Source organism: Dendrobium catenatum, unplaced genomic scaffold (assembly GCF_001605985.2).
Source record: "Dendrobium catenatum unplaced genomic scaffold, ASM160598v2 fragScaff_scaffold_1602, whole genome shotgun sequence".
NCBI lineage: Eukaryota > Viridiplantae > Streptophyta > Magnoliopsida > Asparagales > Orchidaceae > Dendrobium > Dendrobium catenatum.
Genome location: NW_021320064.1, coordinates 77,272 through 100,949, shown reverse-complemented (window position 1 = coordinate 100,949; position 23,678 = coordinate 77,272). Strand labels below are relative to the sequence as shown.

The following is a 23,678-nucleotide window of genomic DNA, read 5'->3' as shown; positions in this document are numbered from 1 at the left end:
ATTTTGACATAATTAAAATATTATATAAATAATATAAAAATTAATGAAAATCCTCCTATAATTAATTCAAGATGTGGTCCTATTTAAATATATATATAATTAATTAAAAAAATCATTAATATTTTAGCTAAAAACTAACATTTATTATTTTTGTCTGATAAAATTTAAAATAATATGATAATTTTATGAATAATAATAATATTATTATTTTTATTAACATACTTTTCGAACTCCAAAAATGTCATAACAAGCGAGGCAAAGGAAATCGTTCTCCGAGCCCTTGCGGTTTTGGGCTTTCCATTCCACTTCCCACGTCCTCTGAGTCTCCTCCGTCTATCTTTCTCTCTCTAAAGCTCACGATCTCTCTCCCGCGCCAGTAGACGGAGACGACCTATCCGGAGACGAACGCGCCGGTCTGCGGGCCGCTCCGCCAGCAATGACTATGATGACCCCGCCGCCGCTCGAGGTGCGACTTCCATCGAAACCCTTCACTCAAGTCATCCCCTCTCTTCCATCTTCTCGAATTTTCTATTACGCTCTATCGTTAATCACTTCAAGATCTCTTTTTACCCTTGATTTTTGGCACTTTTACGGTGCCCTTTCTCTGGCTTTGCTTCTCTATTAGGGTTACGAGGCACACTGCCTCTGCCGCCACGCTAATCTTTCTGAATTACCTCAGCTGCCACGCCGTCGCGTTATTTTTAGGGCTTTAATTTGCTCTCTTGTGTGCGTCTCTGTTGGATCTGAGCTTTGATTGTTACTTTGGTTTTTTGCAGCAGGAGGATGACGAGATGCTGGTTCCTCACCCGGAGTTCACCGAGGGCCCTCAGCCGATGGAAGGTGAGTTTTCCTTTCCGATTGAAGAGAATGATGCCGCTGACAGATCGGTGTTTATTGGATTTCCAGGTGTCATTGTTCTCTTCTTTCCAGAAAGATGCATCTTTTTGTATGGTATTTAGGGTTTTGATTCCTTTACTATCTGTCTTGCCTTCATCCAGTGGCTCAAGTTGAAGCTCCCACCATGGCGGAGAACCAGCCAGTGGAGGATCCTCCCACCTCCAGGTTCACGTGGACGATTGAAAATTTCTCGAGGCTGAACACTAAGAAGCTGTACTCGGAGATTTTCATTGTTGGAGGCTATAAGTGGTGAGATGATAACTAATCGTTGTTCTTTCCTTCTGTCTGAATGCATTTGGCAGTTGATTTGTTTTAATGTATGCATACTTTATGCTGCAACTAATGTTTTTCTATTGTTCTCTCATTGCATTGTAGGCGGATCTTGATCTTTCCCAAAGGTAACAACGTGGATCACTTGTCCATGTACCTTGATGTTGCTGATTCTGGCACTCTTCCCTATGGTTGGAGTAGAAATGCACAATTTAGCCTGGCTGTTTGCAATCAAATTCACAACAAGTTCACCATAAGAAAAGGTATTTTTATAGTTTCTATTTCTATTCATGGATTGTGATTGTTTAAAGAGCAAAATACTGATCAATGATCACTATTTCGGGGATGTTTCTCATTGTCTGAGGAATAACTAAGGAGCAAAATGTTCTCTGTTATTCTTGATTGCTAAGTAATTTTGGAGCTGTAAAAGATGGGCTCTAATTGGCTTTAAACTGTTGTGGCATTGTGAATGCACTGTCATTTTGCTTTTGTAAATTTAATGCTATTTTGTTGCTTTACAAATCTAAGCTGGCATTCATATTTGTTCTCAAGATACACTTTATGCAGATGGTTAACCCTCTCTGTGTTATCTTATACAGTGAATTATTTAAATATCAAAGCAGCAATACGACTTATGCTATATTTGTTTGGACAATCTTGGTTTTTTTAACGTTTCTTCTCCATGTTGTTTGCCACGGGTTTGTATGGTTCCTTCTATGCTAATGATGCTGTAGTTCCCCGTTTAGGGAACTCTGGATGAAATGAGAGTGATAGTCTTGATTGGGAAAAGTTTCTATGCATCTTATAATTGAAGAATACACAACTTTATAGAATTCCATTTATTATGGGTGTGTTACTATTGCAATTGTTTGTAGTAGAAAGTCATGTTTTGGTTTCCAATTAATGTCATGTTGTTGATATGGCATGACTTTCTGTTGTTCATACTTTGGAAAATGCCATTTTTTTAATTGTTTTGTATTTGAGACAAATGATAATTTGAAAGTGGTTGCATTTGCATCTGTCTGTCAATCCTTTCTAAACCACTGCCCTGCTGATGAAAAATTCACATTTTAGCTTTTTTTGCTAACATAGTATCTTGGCCATTCTTGAAGACACTCAACACCAATTTAATGCTCGGGAAAGTGATTGGGGTTTCACATCATTCATGCCTCTTGGAGATCTGTATGATCCGATTAAAGGATATCTTGTCAACGATACATGTGTCATTGAGGCTGAGGTTGCGGTCAGGAGGGTGGTTGATTATTGGAATTATGATTCAAAAAAAGAAACAGGTTATGTTGGTCTCAAGAATCAAGGTGCTACTTGCTATATGAACTCTCTCCTTCAAACTTTGTACCATATTCCTTATTTCAGGAAGGTATTGTATCTTTTAGTCCTTTGCCTTTCCTTCTACTGTCTTTGTTGTTTGAGAAGAATCACTCATGATTTGTACCCTCCAGGCTGTGTACCATATGCCAACTACTGAGATTGATATTCCTTCTGCAAGCATTCCCTTGGCACTGCAAAGCTTGTTTTATAAGCTTCAATATAGCGATAGTAGTGTTGCTACGAAAGAGCTGACTAAATCATTCGGATGGGACATGTATGATTCTTTTATGCAACACGATGTGCAAGAACTCAACCGAGTTCTTTGTGAGAAGTTGGAAGACAAAATGAAGGTTTTCCTGCATTTGAAAGTTTTAACTTTATTGGTGTAGCTGGTTTTTAAATATTTTGAATTTCTATTTGTGTGATAGGGAACTGTCGTGGAAGGAGCGATTCAGCAACTTTTTGAGGGACATCATATGAATTTTATTGAGTGCATAAATGTAGATTACAAGTCAAGTAGAAAGGAATCATTCTATGGTATTTATCTGTTATTTGAATCTTAAACCTTTTGAAGTTTTAAACTAAGGACCTTGTTTTCCTAACATGATCTATTAAATGTTATCCTTTCAGATCTTCAGCTAGATGTGAAAGGTTGCAAGGATGTGTATGCTTCTTTTGATAAGTATGTTGAAGTGGAGCGGCTTGAAGGAGATAACAAATACCATGCTGAACAATATGGTTTACAGGTTTGTTTGCATTTGCACAGCTTGATTTTCTGCTTGCTAGTTTTGAACAGTTTAGTTTAGCTATATTGAATTATTCCTGAATATGTCGTAACTTGCAGACGAGCTTGACTCCTCACCATTCCATTAGTTGGGAATGACTGAAGTTAAAAGCTATTCATGATACAATTAATCTTTTGAAGAGTATTTTAAAGTCGAGACCGAGTTCGTGGGAGAGGCTCACTACCATGCTATTTTGATGCATTTGATGCTGAGTTTTTGGACCCTTTTGGTCATAATTATGTCTTCAGTTATTCTTCCTCGTCTTATTTTGGAATGACATTAAAATTATGAAGTATGCTGCATTTCTGTAGCTACAAATTGTTTTAAATATTTTGGATGTTTTTCTATTTTGTTTTTGGGATTGGTTTGAATTTTTAGATGTTATTTTAATCATGTTTTGTGGTTCATTGGCTTTGGTTCTTTGTCATGTCTTCATTGGTTATCTATGTTGTGGAATATTCTCTTGAACTTCTAAGAATTCTCTGTTATTTGCATCTGGTCACCGTACTATGATTTATTTGTCCTACTCTTTTTTCATAACTTTTATGTGATGACTCGGAGTGGTGAGATTGGTCATGAATCTTTTGAGTGTTCATTTGTTGACTTGTTATCTGCCACCTGCTGTTACTTCCTTTGAATCCGATGTTTCATATTGTATTTTGTTCCCATTCATAGCCCGTGAGAAGCCAAGCATGACAAAATTTTCCTGATGACTTGTTATGATACTTTATTTATTTACTTCAGGATGCAAAGAAAGGTGCACTTTTTGTTGACTTCCCTCCTGTGTTGCAACTCCAACTAAAACGCTTTGAATATGACTACATGCGTGACACAATGGTGAAGGTAGGCTTTCAGTTTATATTTAGTTTATATTTATTATTAAAATTGCATGATTAGATCAGTTCATCAGATGCTTGAGATTGGAATCAAATATTGAAATTTCTTATTTTAATCTGATGAAACATGGAGTGCAGATAAATGACCGGTATGAGTTTCCTTTGCAACTAAACCTTGACAGAGATAATAGGAAGTATCTTTCTCCTGATGCTGACCATACTGTCCGCAACCTTTATACTCTCCATAGGTAATTCTTAATTTCCATTTTTATTTGACATAAAAGGCTTAGCATCATTGTGCTATTTTCTTCCCTTTATTTATTCCAGGATTTGAGTGATTTGTTATTTTGTTCTTCTCTGCCTTCAGTTATTATATGTCTCCATTTGTTTGCTGATTAGTTGTGCTGAGAGCACATGTATGATAATTTAGCCTTTGTTGGAAAGATCGAACTACATGTTTTTGAATTTCAAATAGATTGCTATCATGCATGAAACGTACTGGCTTGGCTTAGTAATCGTATAATATGCTAAACCTTCCTCTCTTATTTGAAGTTCAAACATTTGTTCGTTTCACTGACCCTAGCTATTACCTATATGCTTCTGGGTTCAGCAATCCTTGTATCTCATATTGTGTTACTTACACTTACTTTTTTGGTGTGCTTTTATTGTGATAGACATTTTATTTTTATCAGGAGCTTTCTTATGCAAGTTTAGTACCCATATTTTGGTGATAAACTGATAAATTTTTGTCCTTTGCCTCTAGCAATCACATTTGTTTTTATTCTTTTTGTTATAATCATCATATAGAAACCAAGATGAGGGGGTTTTTCTCATGATCTCATCTCATCCTGTGTTCTATAATCATAAGGTTTTAGGTGCACGTCTTATCTCGTGAGTTTGAAATGAATTATGCCACTATAGATCCCACAAGTGAAAGTCCAATAACTTATAAATTGAAATGAATTGCATGAGATCAGAACTATAATGCATGGAAACTTTCTGTAATTGGTAGCTGCTTTATACATGTGATGATTATAGTAAGCAGAATATCATAGTTTTCAAAGACTGAAGGTATTAGCTTGAAATAAAATTCTATGAATCTCCGTAGGCATTAATGGTGACCCATTAGATGACCACAAGGAGTTTGTGGGCTGACTGTTTTATGATGAAAAAATAGAGTGCAATATGCACACTTTCTCTTTATATTGAAACTTAATTGTAATGATGTTTTCCTCTTGAGATTTTCAATTTTTTTCTTAATAGTTCTATCATTTTCTACTTGTTAAGTTCTTGAATCAACATCCTTGATACATTTCTTTTCTTAAACAACTTGATGATGTGAATTTTTGAACTTTGCTTCTCTAAACATCCGTTATGGGATGTAGTTACCTCTAATTAGTTATTGTTTTTGGTTTTGTTTTAGATCAATAGCTACCGAACTACTGTAGTTCTGAAAGTTCCCTGTGTTGTCTCACACAATGATTCTCTTGCTATTATTTGTGGTTGCAGTGTTCTAGTACATAGTGGTGGTGTTCATGGTGGACATTACTATGCTTTCATCAGACCAACTCTGTCTGATCAGTGGTATGCAGCTGACATGCATTAAGCCTTTTTAAAATTTCTCTTTCTTAAATGTTCTATGTAATTTGTGCCAAAGTTGACACATCTCCTTTTTTATTGGGAAGACAGGTTGCTGCTTGCATGAAACAAATTTGTTGGTTTCTTTTTTCCTTTGCATGCAACAAAGTTGATATGATGAGTTTAAGGATTTTTTGTTAGATTTGTAGTTCTTGTTCTTGACCGTGATTATCATTTTTGTTGTGGACAAACTTGTTGACAATGGTTTCTTGGTAAAGTTTGTATAGAAACCACCAATTTCATTATGATAGGGAAATACGTAGGATTCAAAATTCTTATGGAAAATTTATTTATATCATTGAACGGCTTGGTATTGTTTATGTTGGTACCTATGATGCACCGACACGGACACATCGACACGGACACGACACGGACACGGGACACGGCATTTTTTAAAAATATAGGACACGGGTGCGGCGTGGACACGGCACAATAATTTTTTTAATATAGTATATAGAAATTAAGTGACATTATATTAAAAATGACAAGTAATAATAAATCAATTTCATGATAACTTGTTTAGCTTATAACATAAAGATATTTAGTACAAACTTTCTACTACAACCACAAAAATATAAGCAAAAAATTATTTAGTACAACATGAAGGTCCAACTACTCAATAGAGGGAATGATAGAATTAGATTCAGAGATTGATCTTTGGCCTTCAATATTATCATCACTGAATATCATTGCTTCCAACTCTGGTTCATCTAGAGAAAGATTTGCAACCTCCAATAATCTCATATCATCAAGGCACTCGAACCAATCTCCAGCAACATCCCACATCTTGTTATCACATGTCATATAAAGTGGGGTTTTCCTTGATATAAGACAAAGATTTGTATGCACATAAATTAAATCTTCAACTCATTGTGGAGTTATTTTTATTCCTCTTCATTGATTGAATAAATGAGTATGTGCTCCAATTTCTCTCACAACAAGAAGAGGATGATACTTGAAGTTCTGCTTGATTTTAAACTTCGTAAGTTATTTGTATGGAAAGATATCGAGCGGTACCGAGCATGTACCGAGCAGTACCAAGCATGTACTGAGCAGTATCGAGTATGTACCTAGCGGCACCGAGCTTGTACCTAGTAGTACCGAGCATATACTGAGCGGTACCGAGTATGTACCTAGCGATACCTAGCGGTACCGAGCATGTACATTAGCTTTTTTTTTGGGTAAGTTTCAAAAAACAACAATTAATATTTCAGGCTTCGAGAGTCAGGCGTCAATGCCATTTATCACTCACCGAGAAAGGAGATGAAAATAACTTCACTGCCAAAAAGAAATAAAAATGAGAATATTCGATGATTGGAAATTAAGTGCGGACGTTGATTTGGTGTTCTGGATAAGAAATAAGAAATTTAGTTTAAATCCCACAAAATACAAAAAATTATATTTAAAAAAAAATCATAAAATATTTAAGATACGCGTGTCCAATTTGCATTTAATATTTTTTAATCGGACACGTTTTTGGCGTGTCCGAGACGTGTTGGAGGAGTGTCGTGTCGGACACTGCACACCTCTTTGAGGAGAAGTGTCGGTGCATCGTAGGTTGGTACTATACAACATTTTTGGAGAATTAATTCTTTTTGCTAAATCTGTGTGCTGGCTGGGTTTTCCCTTTTATTTAACCATGTCTTCTTGGAGGCTTGGGCTCTAGTTTTCTTGGTTAGAGATTTTGAATTCTCTTTCTCTCAAATCGAAGAATCTTGTATGGTTGTTGTCTTTATTCACCTAGTAGTGGAATACAAGTGGTTGGCTTGATTTTCTTCAGATTTCTACTCAGTTTCGTTGCTGTTTTCCACTGTTTCGGGCTGTTTTCCTGCTGCAAACAGCAGTTTCGTTGCTGTTTGTTCACCAATTTGGGATAGGTTTGCTTGCGAACTCAAGAATTACCTTAGGGTTACTTGCGAACTTAAGTATTTCCTATAACATGCCAATTGGCCAATAGCTTGCATTTGGACGCTAGTATGGTGTTTGCATTGTTAATATTTGATTAAGCTTTTTTTTTAAAAAATTTTTTTGAGTCATCACGATTTTATTTTTACAGGTATAAGTTTGATGATGAGCGGGTAACTAAAGAAGATGTGAAAAGGGCTCTAGAGGAGCAGTATGGTGGGGAAGAAGAGGTGTTTGTTACATTGCCATCTAGGTGTCAGCTTTTCTTTCAAACTCACCTGATTATTTACTTTCTAACATCTTTCCTTTCTATGCTTCTTTGCCTTCTGCAGTTGCCACAGACAAATCCCGGATTTAATAATACTCCGTTCAAGTTTACAAAATATTCAAATGCATATATGCTTGTTTACATTCGTGAATCTGACAAGGATAAGATAATTTGCAATGTGGATGAGAAGGATATCGCAGAACACCTTAGAGTAAGAAATTTCCTGTAATTTTAAATTTATAATTAGTCAAATTTACAAGGAATTTATTTTGTTAATGAGTTTCCCTTGGTAAATATTTTGCGAAGGAAGGCCCTTTGGATGCCAAAGGCATGGTGCGGCTTGGTTTCTCCTGTTAGTTTTGAATGCTTCTGCCTTTTGGATGATTTTAGATGTTACCCTATACATGGGTGGCATCTCTAATGTTCCTTTTAGTGCATGTAGTTTAAGATTGGAACATTTGTCCACCTGATAGCATTAATCCTTGTAGCACCTTGGATGTCAGCATGGAAACTCTGTCTTTGAACACTCTTCCCAAAGAAAAAAAAAACTCCATCTTTTGACTTGGATTTTTAGAGAACATCACCAAGGGTTAAAAAATTGAAGTTTGTTGCTTTATAAATTTCTCATTGCATCCCATTTATGATGTAGACAAAGGGGGGGTCAACCCTAGTCCAAAATAAATCATATTTTGGCTTCCCTTGAGTCTAGTAGTTAACCTGCGGGTTGCTCGGAAATCCTGCGGGCTCTTTCCAACCTTCTTTTCTCATCCCCTCCGGAAATCCTGCGGGCTCTTTCCACCCTTTCTTCTCGGGCTTCTAATCTCTTCGTCTCTCCGCAAGTGCCACTCCACCTGTATCCTTCTTCTCAAAGTGCAGCAACTTTAGGGTGTGTCTGTCGTGTTGTTTGTAAGTCGTCGTTATAATTTCTTTTGTTTAATTTTATTTGAAATATAAGAGTTTGTTCTTTCCTTTTGTTGATTTTTTAGTCCCTTTTCTCGTCTTTAGTTATTTTCGTCCGTAGAAGTCCGTCGTGTCTTTTGTGGGCGAAGGGTATAGGCTCCCTATATCTTTTGCCCGCATCAATTTATGTGACAGATGGCATGCACTATCATATAATTAGTCAATTAGATTTTGCTGGATTAGTTCTGGGATATACATTTCCACTATAAATAAATGGAGATTTTGATCCTCATATATGAGCTTGATTTTGAAGCAAATTCAATAATTAAAATCCATAGAAAAGTATAACAAACCAACTCTTTGAGAATTCTTTATTTCTAGCCAACATGTTTTGATAAATTGTTTAGAATTACTTTTCTTATTTTATGGAATTTGAGCTTCTTTTACATTAAAATTATTTTAAAAAATATTGCTTGAGCTATTACTAATTACAAATTGCATGTGTCACTTGCAACACAACATATGTTGCACATTGACCATGCACGATTTGACTTGTGTGCAATGCAATATGTATGGGTTGCATTCAGGACATGCGGGGTTATAAATAATTTGAATCGAACCATATACTATCATGTTTCAAGTTTGGTCATTCATTTTCTTATCGAGTTCAAGTTGAGATTGGACATGGCTTGGGTTTTAAAATTTTGTTCAAGCTTGATTATTAGTTTTCTTATTTTCTTGAGCCATTGTCAAGCTCTAATTGAGTTGAATAAATTATATGTTAGATTTTAATGATTGAAACATGTAGCCTTTTCACTAAACATAATTGAATTTATATATTTTAATCTAGATTTAACTGAGTTTATATAAGTTAATTCATGAATGTTTAAATATTAATTAGAAAATATTTTAAGCTTTATATTTAGCTCTTTGTTCGACATTTTCCATACATATATTAGTAATAATATACCTAATTTTTAAAGTGCATAAGATATAAAAAAATCTATACCTAATTTTTAAAATACATAAGATATATGAAGATGTATGCTTGAACATAGAGTACCTTACCAAATAAACGATTAAGCTGTGGTTAAATGAACGTTATATTAAGTTCTTGACAATTTATTTGCTTAACAACTAATGAGTGTGCTCACAAACATAAATAAATTCGTGGGTTAGTCTTCAAGCTTGTTATATTAAATAAATAAACATAAATGAGTCTTATTTGAATGAATATCAAATTGTTTAACTAGTGCAATAATTTATTTACAACCCTAATGCCATGCGTGGGATGATCCCTGCCTCATGAAGATCACATATTATGTAAGATGCATCTTCAAACACCTCGAGTGGTTGAGCACTTAACAACTGTGGTCTTGGCACGCTCTTTGCTATGACACCTATGAAACCCCTCAGTGTGTGCTAAGAATTAAAAAAATAAAATTAAGTTTATGAATGGTTCTTGGCACGCTCTTTGCTTTTACAAATCTTATTTGTATCAAGAGATACCTTCAAAATTGAATAGACTTTTGAAATGTCAGATATTTCTTATCTGCCGTATGATATTTATTTATTTTCTTACTCCCAACCATCACCTATCACAAAGGATCAGTCAAATTAAAATCTATCCGTGATTTCTTTACAAATAATATTTATAATTTTATATTAGCTATTTAGACATCTATTGTTTTACATTCACTTTATTTACTAGCTATTAAGTGCCACCAAGTTCATAAGGCATGAAGGTTGAAACATAAGCTCTATGGTCCCAACCAGCTGATTTAAATCCGAGTTAAGTGGGTTTTTTTTCTCCACAAATTTATTGATGTCTGCCATGTATCATGCGGCATCTAAGGTTGTCCAGTAATCTGGCCACTAGTGTCATAGCTGATCGATGCTTAGGTGACATTACTTACTGCTCATTTTGTTGAAAACCCAAATGTGCCAACATGTCCTTTGATTACACTTACAATGCAAAAGGGCTTGACTTTACCAATTCTTTAGCAAGGGAGCTCCATTATTTGATGAAGCTTTTTTTCCCTTCAAATAATCGTCCTTAATAATTAGCATTCACTGCTGAAGACTCCAGTGATTTTTGATATGTTTCTGCAGATAAGGCTGAAGAAAGAACAAGAGGAAAAGGAGCACAAGAAAAAGGAGAAAGCAGAGGCTCACCTTTATACAATTATAAAGGTCTTTTATTTATAATACTTGGTTCTTTTCAGTATGAATTTTGGCTGAGCTCCGTCTTATCTGTGCTTTCTTTCTGTGAGTGTCCTTTAACAAAAATAGGTAGCTCGGGATGAAGATTTGGCCCAACAGACTGGAAAAGATATTTATTTTGATTTAGTTGATCATGAAAAGGTTCGCAGTTTCCGCATACAGAAGCAAATGCCTTTCAATCTTTTCAAGGTAATGATTTTAGAGTTGTCGTATAATCAAGTTTTGCATGTGATTTCTCAATTACTTCAGCCAGAGTTACAATTTCACATCTCAGTTGACGCAGTTGGATAATTAATCTTAGAGTTGGTTGGAAAGGTCTTTAGCGTGCAGTTCTTTTAACGTGACGTGTCTTTTCTTTTGTGGACGAGCTGGTGTTTTTGTTCTTCAGGGCTATGTTTAACTTATAAGGCTTATGGTGACATTTGGCTCGTCTTTCTTGCCATGTAAAATAGGCCACTTTTTTCTTACTTAGCAATGTCATTGGAAATTGTTCAAATGTCGGTATTTTCTTTTCTTATAATGTTGAGAAGCATTTTGTTTTAATTAGGCATTTTATTTCTGTGTGCTATTAAAACAAATTTGGCTATTTGTTGAAAGTAAAGTTCTTAATATTTTATCTAATGAAAATAAAATGGATCAGGTTTTCTATGAAGTTAGGTCCTTATAATAATGATATATTTATGGGAGGAGAGAGAGAGAGTAGCAATGGTAAATATGTTTAGATGCCTTCTTTAAGTCAATTTGTAGGTTATTTGCATGGTGTTTCTGGATTCGCTAATGAACTAGCTTATTATTATTATTGTTATTATTATTATTATTATTATTATTATTATTATTATTATTATTATTATTATTATTATTGTAAGTAGTCTGATTGATGCATGCAGTGACATTTTTATTCTTCTGTTGATTCAGAAATCTCAGTTATGAACATTGTTTGTATATTCACTATATCAGATGAATTGATTACCATAGATGTTCAAATAGCTTCGATCTTCAACTCTTAAGAATTCATTTGATTTTGACTTCGATTTATTTATAACAATAAAGTGGTCTACAGGATGAGGTAGCCAAGGAATTTGGTGTCCCAGTCCAATATCAACGTTTTTGGTTGTGGGCTAAGCGGCAGAACCATACCTACCGTCCCAATAGGCCATTGCATCCGCAAGAGGAAGCACAATCTGTAAGTACTTCGTAGCCTTTGATAGTTATAGTTCCTAACATTGAACCATTTTAGATAAGAAGCATATTTAATTATGTACTTATTGACACCATCCCTGAGTCTTTTAGTGTAAGATTTCTGTACCTGCTATTCTTATTTTAATTCTGCGCTGCTTTGTGTTCCATTAAATAGTACGAGCAAGCCTTAACTCTATTTGTTCAGATTAGATTTGTGATATTGTTTATGGATGCGTTTAATTGATATGAAAAATGCGTCAGTTATAACATGCTTGCAATATGCTTACTTTTTGTGAATTCTTGTTTGGATTTGTTATCTGATAGACAACTTGACTGTAAGGCATGCCAACTTCTGAAGGGGTATTGTGTCTGTATTTCTTGCTTTTCATAGAAACATGGATTTTATGCCCTATTCAAACATTTCAAATTTAAAAAATTTGGCACCACATCATTTTCACGAAGTTCTGTATTTCTTAAGGATGTAATTGTGGCTCATTTGAAATGTTGGCAAATAAGGTGTTGCAGTTATTAGACAGTGCGTTATGTCATTGCACGGTTATATTGTTTTATTAAATTTTCATAGAAAAATAATTTATCTACACTTTCTAAATGAATTACAATAGATAAATTTGTATGTATGAGCAAGAAACATTTTCTGTTGTTGCATGTGTTGTAATGAATGTTACTCTTACATCTAATGAATTTATGAATGTATACGTGCTGTTTATGATGTATTTGCAGTTGTTTAAGGTCATGACTGTGTGCGCACATGAAACTATTTATCGGTATGCCATACTATCCATCTTGTACCTTTTGAAATTACATTTCTTTTATGTTGAATGTGTGTATCTTATCCATACTATATAAACTATACTAACCACCACATTTTGTATCTCTTTTTTGACCACCACAATACATGATTTTGTACAAACATTTTATTTCTGGCTTTGTGAATCAGACTTTAGGATATGCTAGTAGTTCTTTGATCTGCATCCGGACATCTTGAACCTATGACATGTAGTCACCATCAGTTTTACTGCACAGTAAACTTCATAGTTTGTGTTTTAGAAATAACGTAGAGCTTAAATGGGAGGTAAGGCTTCAACCCCTCCATTATCTTGCTAATATCTATTATTACATTAAGTTTGTTTGTTTTGCGTGCCATTTTAAATCATTAGAGATTGTGCTCAAAGCTTCATCTATGCGCACCGCATTCATGTGTAAACTGAATAACGAATATCTTGTCACCTTTCTGTGGAGGGGTTGATATTCTGAATTTGATCTATTTATGCTGTTTTGATAAGTATTAATGTAACTTTTAAAGGAAACATCAGCAGTTTTCTATTTGAACATTTCGCTTTCTGTAGGAATAGAAAGTAGATGGGTGCTGTACTACGTTCTTTTCCAACTCTAAATAGGTGAGATAAGGCTAATGATGATAATATTGTATGATACGTTTGCCCAGGTTGGGCAACTAAGAGAAGTATCAAATAAAGCACACAATGCTGAACTAAGGCTATTCTTGGAGGTGGAACTTGGACCGGTATTTTATATCTTACGAGTCTCTTATATTTGTGTTCAGGATTTGTTCTTTCATAAATGTTAATGTATTCTTTTGTCTTGTTGCAAACATGAGGCGTTTACTAATATGTGGTTTCTTTTTTTTTTCTTATACCATTATTTATATTATTTACTTTTATCACTTAGGACCTTCGTGCTCTCCCTCCACCAGACAAGACCAAGGAAGATATACTATTATTTTTTAAACTTTATGACCCTGAAAAAGAAGAGCTAAGGTAGTTGGCATTTCTTCTATTATATATTACTTTTTTCTATTCTTATCTTGCTCTAAGTTTTGTGTGTAAAATTTGCTCTTGGTATTCTATAGATATGTTGGAAGACTTTTTGTGAAAGCTCTTGGGAAACCGTTGGAGATATTGTCAAAATTAAATCAAATGGCTGGTTTCTCTCAAAATGAAGAGATTGAACTTTATGAGGTTACTCCATTTAACCCAAATTTATTAATTGTTCCATTTTTTTTTTGTGTTGGTGATTGTAGTGGCTACAACTCACACTAAAGAATCTTGCCAATTTTCCCATCAATGACACAGGAAATAAAGTTTGATCCGAGTGTAATGTGTGAACACATCGACAAGAAGCTATCTTTTCGGTCTAGCCAGGTTCGTTGTATTTCTCATTTAAATCTAAATTCATTTGTAGTGTACTTTTATCAGTAATACCTATATATTTTTACTTTCAGCTTGAAGATGGTGATATCATTTGTTATCAAAAAGCTCCTATTCAAGATAATGAAGATAAATATCGTTATCCGGATGTTCCTTCTTTTTTGGAATATGTTCATAACCGACAGGTAATTTGGTGATTTATCTACATATGTGCTGCAGGGATTTAAGCAGTTAATATTATTTGCCTTGTAATTACCCTCGCCTCCCTTGCCTGTGCCCCCCTTATCCAGATGCTCATCTCTGTGTGTATTTAAGTTCATAATTAGTCTTGTAAATGTTAACTATAACTAATTTTGTATTTTCTATTTATTTCCAAAGTTAGTCTTTTAATTAATCATTAAGACAATTTTTGAATGCTTGTAAATCTTTCCAATTGATGATAGAATAGAAAAAATATTTTTTTTCCTTGGGTTTCCCTTTGGGGAATTAGTTCCTTCTCTTGCTTCTAGTGATGAGGGTTTATTTCTCTTCTTGAACTGTTACCTCCCCTCATCTTAAGGAATTCATTCATTTATTCCTCTACCTCCTCCATATTGAATTCTTCATTTCCCAGGGTATCATGAATAACATTTTGTAAATTTAGATTCAACTAAATCAAATTAGATTTATTTTGTAACTATAACCATTTTATGCATTTGACACATCATCAAAATAATATTAAGAAATCACAATTTCTTCGATAAGATCATATTTAAGCTTTCATAGCTTTTGTATTAGTGTATGCTTGACAGGCTTTAGAGAAGGTATTGGTTTATTAATGCAAATCAAGAGAAAATGAAAAAAAAAAAAAATCGCCAAAGATTAACATCCACTAACTATTTTTAATGCAATTTCATTCCGCCAATATTGGATTTTGGATTTTTACATACCTTAACATTTCTATAAACAACAAAAAAATAATAATTCCCACTGTTTGCATTAATTCAACACTCTTGAATTTCTATCAACTCAAGAAGCTTCCAATCCAGCCTGATCAAGATAACAAGAACTGGTTCTTGGTTTTCCTAAACCGAGAGAATAAGAGAAGTCCACGTTCCAAGATAGGCATAGTAAGGAAATAATCAAATAATCAGCCACATAAGGAAATCGAAAACAGCAAACAAATCCTATGGAAAGCCATTAAAAACATATGCACATTTTGCAGTAGGCAAAACATATTTAATCCATTAGCAATCCATACCAAAAACCGTGTCAGGCTACAACATAGCCATGTGCAAGTTCTGATTAAAATCAAGGAACTAAAAGTGCTGAACTAGTGAATCCGACGAGACCTTAATTGAAAAAAATTGCAAGAAGTTAACCAAACTCGCTAATGTAATCAAGATAGAAGAGACCATAACCTGTTGACATAGCATGGTATATGTTACATTTCTAGTTCCCCAGTCTTTAATCTTTTTACATCCCTCTTCTATCCCCTTAACTCATAACGTTTAATTTTATGTGACTTCCAATGTAGGTGGTCCATTTTCGGTCATTGGAGAGGCCAAAGGAGGATGATTTTAGCTTGGAGTTGTAAGTCTTAATGCCTCTTATTGTTAATGCAAACTAGCTATTTTATGTGATAGATAGATCTGAGATTATTTGACATTTCTAATGCATGTTTATTTTTGCTTTTTTTAAAAAAATAAAATCATATGCTTTAGGTCAAAGCTTTTCACCTATGATGACGTTGTAGAAAGACTTGCTCGACATATTGGTCTTGATGACCCATCAAAGATACGGTTGACATCTCATAACTGCTATTCTCAACAGCCTAAACCCCAACCTGTCAAATACAGAGGTGTAGAGCATCTTTCGGACATGCTTGTCCACTACAACCAGGTTTTTCTGTTCTAAACAATTTTTTTGAATCTGGAATCTGTTGTATTATGCTTGCTGATGTTAACTGAAGGAATATACATGACTTGTGAAATAGATCTCGGACATATTGTACTATGAAGTTTTGGATATTCCTCTTCCAGAATTGCAAGGTTTAAAAACTCTTAAAGTTGCATTTCATCATGCCACGAAGGATGAGGTGTGCTTGCTGTTTATTGCTTATGTTTAATAACATGAAAGTTTATGTTGAAAACATGATTTCTCTATTTATCCAGGTAGTGATTCACAACATCAGGCTACCAAAAAGCAGTACTGTTGCTGATGTGATTAATGACTTGAAAACAAAGGTGGCTGTAGCTGCAAGCATTATGCTTTCATATATACTTTCACCTATGATTTTTAATCCTGACAATTCAACTTTGGAAATTTAGTGCTTTACTGCTTTATGTAGCCATGCTGTACTTGTAAGGAGAACGTTCCTTTTGATCATAAGATAATCAACTATATGGCGCATAGTTTTTTTCTGGTTCTTTTGATTTTCTTACTGGATTTCATCCACGTTTCAAGTATGACTTTATTTTGATAGGTCGAACTGTCTCATCCTAATGCGGAACTCCGATTAATTGAGGTTTTCTACCACAAAATTTACAAGGTACTCTTCAAGCATATCGAGCTATCTAAAGTTTGCGCTATACTTAAAGTGAATGATCTTAGCATTCATATTCTAATCATAGAGTTAATATACTAATCAAGATTTTATCCTCTTATAGTTTTGAGGTTTACTTTAAGTTGTTGAGATAAATTTTTGTCTCCTGCTTTCTAGTTGTTATATATCAAACCATTTTTTTAGCATAGTTGAGCATCATCTGTGGTTGATTGTATTGCTTTGATGACATAATTATTTTATATTGATTAATTGTTGTAATGGTATGCTAAAATGTTAAATTAGAATTTTTAGAAAATTTTTCAAGTAGAGGTTTGTGTAGCATCTATTCAAGAAGACTTTTAGGTTCTGGATTTAACATTATCTGAGCTTTTTATGAATAGTTTAAGCCTCCTTCACCGCAGTCATCCTTTTCTTTTTTTGGTTGTAGATCTTTCCGCCCTCTGAGAAGATAGAAAACATAAATGATCAGTACTGGACCCTGCGTGCTGAGGAGGTAAGTTGTTTATTCCTGATCTCCTTTTGCTTGAGAAAAGCTTTTACTCTGGCGTTTGTGATCACTTTGGCATTTTTAGCATGTTTGTTTTGTGGAGAACTTTATTCCTTTAATATTAGTGAATACATTTGGGGCTTTGTTTCTTCAATATCAATGTATGCTGCAGATTCCAGAAGAAGAGAAAAACCTTGGTTCACATAATCGCTTGATTCATGTCTATCACTTCATGAAGGATCCTAATCAAAACCAAATGGTAAATTATATGAAATTTGGTTATAGAATATTTGTTTTTGAGCCAATTTTATTATGCGAAATGATTTTTATGTTAGCAGCTACTCAGCTAGTAATATACTAGTTTAAATAGCACAGCTTTAGTAACTTGTTAAGGGTATTGTTTTTGTCATTCTTAAGGAAACGTTTTTTTTAGATATCTGGTTTTTTAGTTACCAAATTTATTTATTTTTCCGGCAGCAGGTTCAGAACTTTGGGGAGCCTTTCTTCTTGGTTATCCATGATGGCGAGACACTAGCTGAGATTAAATTGCGCATTCAGAAGAAACTGCAAGTTCCTGATGAGGAATTCTCGAAGGTACAACTTTTATGTTACTAAAATTTGTGTTTCTCTATATTTTGGGTCTTGTTGTTTTTGAACTAACTTTACCTCTTGCTTGAGGTTAGTAGCATATTCCTAATTTAAGGACTATAAATTCAATCAATGTTGCTGTGATGTTGGCATGCATCTATATCTACTCCAATGCTAAAATGTAAAAAGTATTTGCATTTAAGCTCCCCTTCTTCTTCTTTCTACTTGTGCATGTTTTTTTTCTTTCTTTTCACACTTAACGAGTTTTCATTTCGTTGATACTGCTACAAATGGTGTTTAAGCAACACAGGTACTACAGTGATGCGCACTACCCTGCAATGTGAAATTGCTTGTTGTTTTGTGATGGTAAAATTGCATGCAAAGAGAAAATATAAATTTTGAGATAATTATTGGCAACAGGACCTGATGCAAGGATGCCAGTATGATGTATTGCAGCCAATATGATGCACAGTATAATTTCAGTCAAAATAAAATAAAGGATTCACAAATTATAAGTTTCCAATTAACTTAATTTGGCTTGAATATTCTACATAGTATGATTTCATGCATAATCAAATAAAAGATTCACAAATTGTAAGTTTCTAATTAATTTAATTTACATTTTTTTTTAAAATGTAAACATGTTTTATTGGAATTTAAAACCAATTGATACTAAAATAATCCAATAATTCCAACAAGAAATTGAAATAATATAAAATTAGTGGGAAAAATGAATTAGTTTTCACAACTTGTATTTTCGAGATTTCAATTTTTTGTCAAAATAAAAAACATTAAACAAGTCAATATTAAATAATAAAAGAAATAGAACAAGGGCCAAAAATATCAAAGTAAGAAAAAAATAAGTCTCATGCTGATACAATGAGATACTTTTTACAGAATTAGATCGTTGACTTGTAATGCAATTGAAGGAACCAACAACACATTCAACCTGCACTGTCAATAGCACAACTAGGAAGAGAAATTTTATTCAAGCCAAAATAATTTAATCGCATGCCTCAACATATATTATGGATGACTCATCGCCAGATAATTTGATAGTACAAAATTAACCTCCAGTTCGTGGATTAATTTTGCCATAGGAGATGAAAGAAAAGAGTTTTAAAGAAACTATAAGATACCGCAACGGAGGAATAGGATTAGGGGAATATTTAAGAAACATAATTAGGCATGCAATCTTAAGCAATCAACAACCAGAGAACTGGGGAAGGGTCAAAGAGGCATAAGACCCTCACAGAGAAGGACTAAGGTATGATTGATATGAAAAAGAGCAATTTGAAGATTGGAAAAAAGAAACTTTTTATTAAAAGTTTAATTCAGCCAAATTTTACCAAACTTGGCTAGACATTTGATCAGGTGGAAACGAAGTGTTTTCATACTTTAAAAATTATGTTGAAGCACACTGCTATTCTGAAGCTATGGTTGTGAATCTTGTTTTCTAGGAATTTGGATTGCTTTGTATGGTTTTGCTTGAAGAGTAGGAACCAAGTTGGGCCGAAATTGTAACCAACTTACGTTTCTTAATGTCATTTTTAACTTCAATGTTTCCTTTAGGTGAAGCACGTCCTCTTTGTCCAAACGTTTCTATGATTAGTAACAGTTATTCTTTTTGTTCATGTAGGCGAATAATGGCTTGTTTTCTTTAGTTGCATGTCATTTTTTTGGCATGGGCATTGCCTTTGTGAGCTTTTGTTGATGATCACATGGATTTCACTCAATATTTGATAGGGCAGATGTAAAAATTTTCCTTCCCCTGATGATGCAGACGATTATTTGCTCGATAAACCAGCATAATTTGCATAAACTAGACTACTTTTTTTTTAAGTTGTGTACCTTATTATGAAACCTGGTGATCTTCTGTCGGTTTTGCAGTGGAAATTTGCACTATTGTCACTTGGACGCCCTGAATACTTGCAGGATTCTGATATTATTGCTGGCCGATTTCAGGTTCCTGAAGCTTTTAGTTCCTGAATTTGTTTAATAATGTTTAAGTGATTGTCTCAAAATAGGTTTTTTCCTCTTCTGTACAGCAGAGGAGAGATGTCTATGGAGCCTGGGAACAATATCTTGGATTGGAGCATTCTGACACCACACCTAAAAGGGCTTATACGGCTAATCAGGTACAAAACTAAATCTACATTCTCTCTCCAAGAAATAGGACATTGCCCAGCCTGTCCTTTTATGTCCTGATCATTCTCTTAAAGGGGTATCATTACAAATATTAAATCTGAGAGGGCTGCACTAAACAAGAAATAAGTAAATTTTTATCATAATTATCAATATTTTTTTATTACAAAGGGAGCATGCGCCCCGCTCCTAGTATCTCCATCACCAGAATTTTTATTTTGTGCGGAGTCCGGACCGTCCGGAGACCAATAAAAATGCGCCACGACATCTTAAAAATATACCGCGCTCGCGTGGAACCGGACGGTTCGAGAACCGTCTGGTGTCCGCACAGAATAATAGTTTCCAGCACCGTTATCTTGACAGATTTTGGCTTCATGGTTTTCATATTTTGCAGAGTCGTCACGCCTACGAAAAACCTGTGAAAATCTACAACTAATGAATGTCATCATTCTTTGTCGTGTGAGTTCCTGACATGGAGAAAACGCCTCGACATCCTGTGTGGCATAGAGGCCCGTGACATTTAACCATGGAATCTGAGTTGCCTATGATGAACCCAAAAAAAAATGGAACTTCCACTCATGTTTGGCAATTGAGTCTGGTTTTGCCGGCTGTGGAAGCTCAACCTCAGACTATCTGCTCCTGTTTATTCCCGTAGCACTCTAGTTGAGTCCGTCAGTACAGTTTTAAGGTCACATCGTCTCAATCAGTGTAATTCTAGTGCGCACAAGTAGAAGAAGATTTTGACTTAGATGTATACAGAATATATATAGTTGGTTTCTCTCGCTCGTTTGATTGTTTTGATTTATTCTCTCACTGCTACATGGGGATATCGATCATATGCTACTTTTGCTTCTGGGAGAAAGATGGTGGGGTGTATAATTTGGTGATTGGGTTGTCACTGCTTTGATTTGTAGTAAACTGCGTATGTAAAGAAACGAGCTTCCACCTCTTTTAGACTCCTCTTCTCTCCTATCCTACTTTCTTAATTTATGCACCTGTTCTTTTTCCATTGTTTGGGTAACACTGGAAGGTCATCATGAAAACTTCTATACTGATTAATTCTGCACTGAAGAAGTCACTTTATTATTATATATATGTAATAATTTGTTATATGATACACTATGCTATTTATTTAAATATATATTATTTAAGTAGATATAATAAATTATGTATTAATTATTATTTGTTTATAGTTTAATGTATATTGTATTACCTTTTATTATGAATAATATTATTTATATTTAAATGTAGAAGTCTGCTTGCTTGCATATATAGAAGTGATTTGTGGAGAAATGTGAGCTTGTAGGGGAAAAAAGGTTAAATGTTAAATTAGCCTTTTATATATTCTTTTGAGGTTTTATAGGGGTAATGCATTGCTCCTTTTGCTTTTTCAGAATTTCTCAGAATTTTAATTTCTGATCTAGAGTTTATGACCTTACAGATTTGTAAATAGTTTGGTTGTTTTTTATGATTTACAATTCTTAAATTTTAGTTTGGGCGGATTATGTAAAAATAACCAAACTGAAATTCGATTAAAATCATTGACCCAATTTGTGTAAGTTATGTTGTGAATCTATCTGTTTAAGGCAGAAGGAATTTTAATTTAATTTTTTTTTGTTAGGAGAAATGTTACATTTGTCTGATTTGGTTAACTACTGATTTTAATGAGGTTTTTTCAATTTGAAATAGCTATTGATACATTGATAGCAACTTTTAAAATAGTTAATTTCTCATAATAATTTTACAAATAGAGAATTTTGTTTTTATTGGAGCATTATTAAAATTGAAGTTAGAGAGGTTTTAAAGAAAATGAAGTGTGTGAAAATTGTTGGATCAAATGATACTCCAACAGAGGTCGAAATATGTAAGAGATGAAAGAATTTTTTGGCTTATTAAAATTTTTAATATTATTTTGAAGAATAAAAAATGCTAGCTATGTGAAGAATAAGTGTTGTTTTTTATGTTCAAGAAGATTTATTATGAAAATTATAAATGAATTAAGTTGATGTGTCATACTTTAAAAATATAGGAGAGAGTTATACATCATAAGTTATGACATGATATTACTATTTCTCAAAATTAATTTGAATTCATACCACAGAGTAGATTTACTATGTAAGTCATATATTTATTAAGAGGTTTGATGGAGAAGTATAAAGAGAAAAAGGAAGATCTTAATATGATATTTATTGATTTAGAGAAAACATATGATAAAGTCATACGAGAAGTGCTATGGAGAGTTTTAAAAAAGAAAGTGATTAATAATGCTTATATTCAAGTCATTAGGGATATATATGTTAGAGCTATTACTTGTGTTACACAAGATGATTTGACCAAGTATATTCCAATTTCAGTTGGAATATATTAAGGATCAACCTTAAGCCCATATCTTTTTGCTTTAGTCATGAATTTCTTATTAGAGATTTGCAAGAGCATGTTCCCTAGCGTATGCTTTTTGCTGCCTATATTCTTCTTGTTGATAAGACTAAAGAGCGAGTTAAAGGTAAATTTGAATTATGGAGATCGACCTTAGAGTCTAATGGTTTTCATTTGAGTGGATCTAAAATCGAATACATTGAATATAATTTTAATAGTAATAGATCTAGTGAGGGTATTGTGACTTCGTGCGATCAAGTCATTAAAAAGAGTACACATTTTAGATATATTGGGTCTATTGTTCAGAGTGATGGTGAAATAGATGAGGATATTATTAATATAATTTATGTTGGATGGATGGAGTGGAGGAATCCATCGGGCTTGCTGTATGATAGAAAACTACAACTCAAACTTAAGGAAAAATTATGTGAGATGGTGGTAAGACCTGCTATGCTTTATGACATAAAATGTTGGCCATTAAAAGTGAAGCATAATATTAAGTTAAGTGTTGCAGAGTTGAGGATGCTGAGGTGGAAGAGTGGTTTTACTCTAAGAGACAAGATACGAAATGAGCATAGACGTAAAAAGGTTGGAGTAGCTCCAGTGGCAGATAAGATTAGAGAGAGTCGCCTTAGATGGTTTTGTCACCTAATATGATGGCCTTCTGTTGAGCTGATTAGGAGAATAGATGTATTAGTTTATTAGATTTAACCTAAGTTAAAAAAGGAAGAGGTAGACCTAAAAAGTCTTGATTTGAAATATTAGAAATGATCTTTCTTTATTAGATCAATAAGAATTTGACTCTTAATCAGACAATGGAGAAAAAAATTCATGTAACTGACCCCACATAGTGGGATAAAAGCTTGATGTTGTTGTTGTATGCAATCACCCAAATAAATTCTTAACTATCATGAGATTATGATTTTGCTCAGAATATTTTTTTTTACTATTTTTTAAAATAACTTTCTAATTTAAATACTTTTAATTTATTAATATTTTGTATTAAAAAGTTGCATTAAAAAGCAATGAAAAAATCATCCTAAATAAGACTTAAATATGCTAAATTATTAGAACTTCACCTATAGAGAGAGAGAGAGAGAGAGAGAGAGAGAGAGAAATTG

The 23,678-nt window shown here is 33.7% G+C and overlaps 1 protein-coding gene across 4 annotated transcripts; it reads left to right on the top strand.

Annotated features, from left to right (window-relative positions):
• The first annotated feature begins 239 nt into the window (after positions 1-239).
• Positions 240-21,188, top strand: LOC110092577 (ubiquitin carboxyl-terminal hydrolase 13). Of its 4 annotated transcripts, none has more exons than XM_020817191.2 (32): positions 241-466; positions 777-840; positions 999-1,146; positions 1,273-1,430; positions 2,280-2,545; positions 2,628-2,846; positions 2,925-3,033; positions 3,127-3,242; positions 4,026-4,124; positions 4,256-4,365; positions 5,627-5,701; positions 7,812-7,890; positions 7,993-8,139; positions 10,941-11,021; positions 11,121-11,240; positions 12,112-12,234; positions 13,696-13,773; positions 13,938-14,026; positions 14,119-14,227; positions 14,342-14,410; positions 14,491-14,601; positions 15,933-15,988; positions 16,120-16,297; positions 16,392-16,493; positions 16,570-16,641; positions 16,881-16,946; positions 17,389-17,454; positions 17,621-17,707; positions 17,929-18,042; positions 19,927-20,001; positions 20,088-20,174; positions 20,576-21,188. In XM_020817191.2, the coding sequence occupies exons 1-32, from the start codon at positions 437-439 to the stop codon at positions 20,615-20,617; spliced, it is 3,345 nt and encodes a 1,114-aa protein (XP_020672850.1). In that variant the 5' UTR covers positions 241-436; the 3' UTR covers positions 20,618-21,188. The 4 variants fall into 4 exon arrangements, with proteins under 4 accessions (XP_020672846.1, XP_020672850.1, XP_020672849.1 ...); XM_020817190.2 differs by having other exon boundaries at positions 17,926-18,042; XM_020817189.2 differs by having other exon boundaries at positions 17,926-18,042; positions 20,085-20,174.
• Positions 21,189-23,678: the final 2,490 nt, after the last annotated feature.

What these genes read in the sequence shown, in the direction of transcription:
- LOC110092577 (XM_020817187.2), top strand. Translation starts at nt 437, where the DNA reads ATGACTATGATGACCCCGCCGCCGCTCGAG. An exon ending in TGGAGGTGGAACTTGGACCG is followed by an intron (nt 13,774 to 13,937) that starts GTATTTTATATC and finishes TTTATCACTTAG; the next exon opens with GACCTTCGTGCTCTCCCTCC. An exon ending in TCTACCACAAAATTTACAAG is followed by an intron (nt 16,947 to 17,388) that starts GTACTCTTCAAG and finishes TTTTGGTTGTAG; the next exon opens with ATCTTTCCGCCCTCTGAGAA.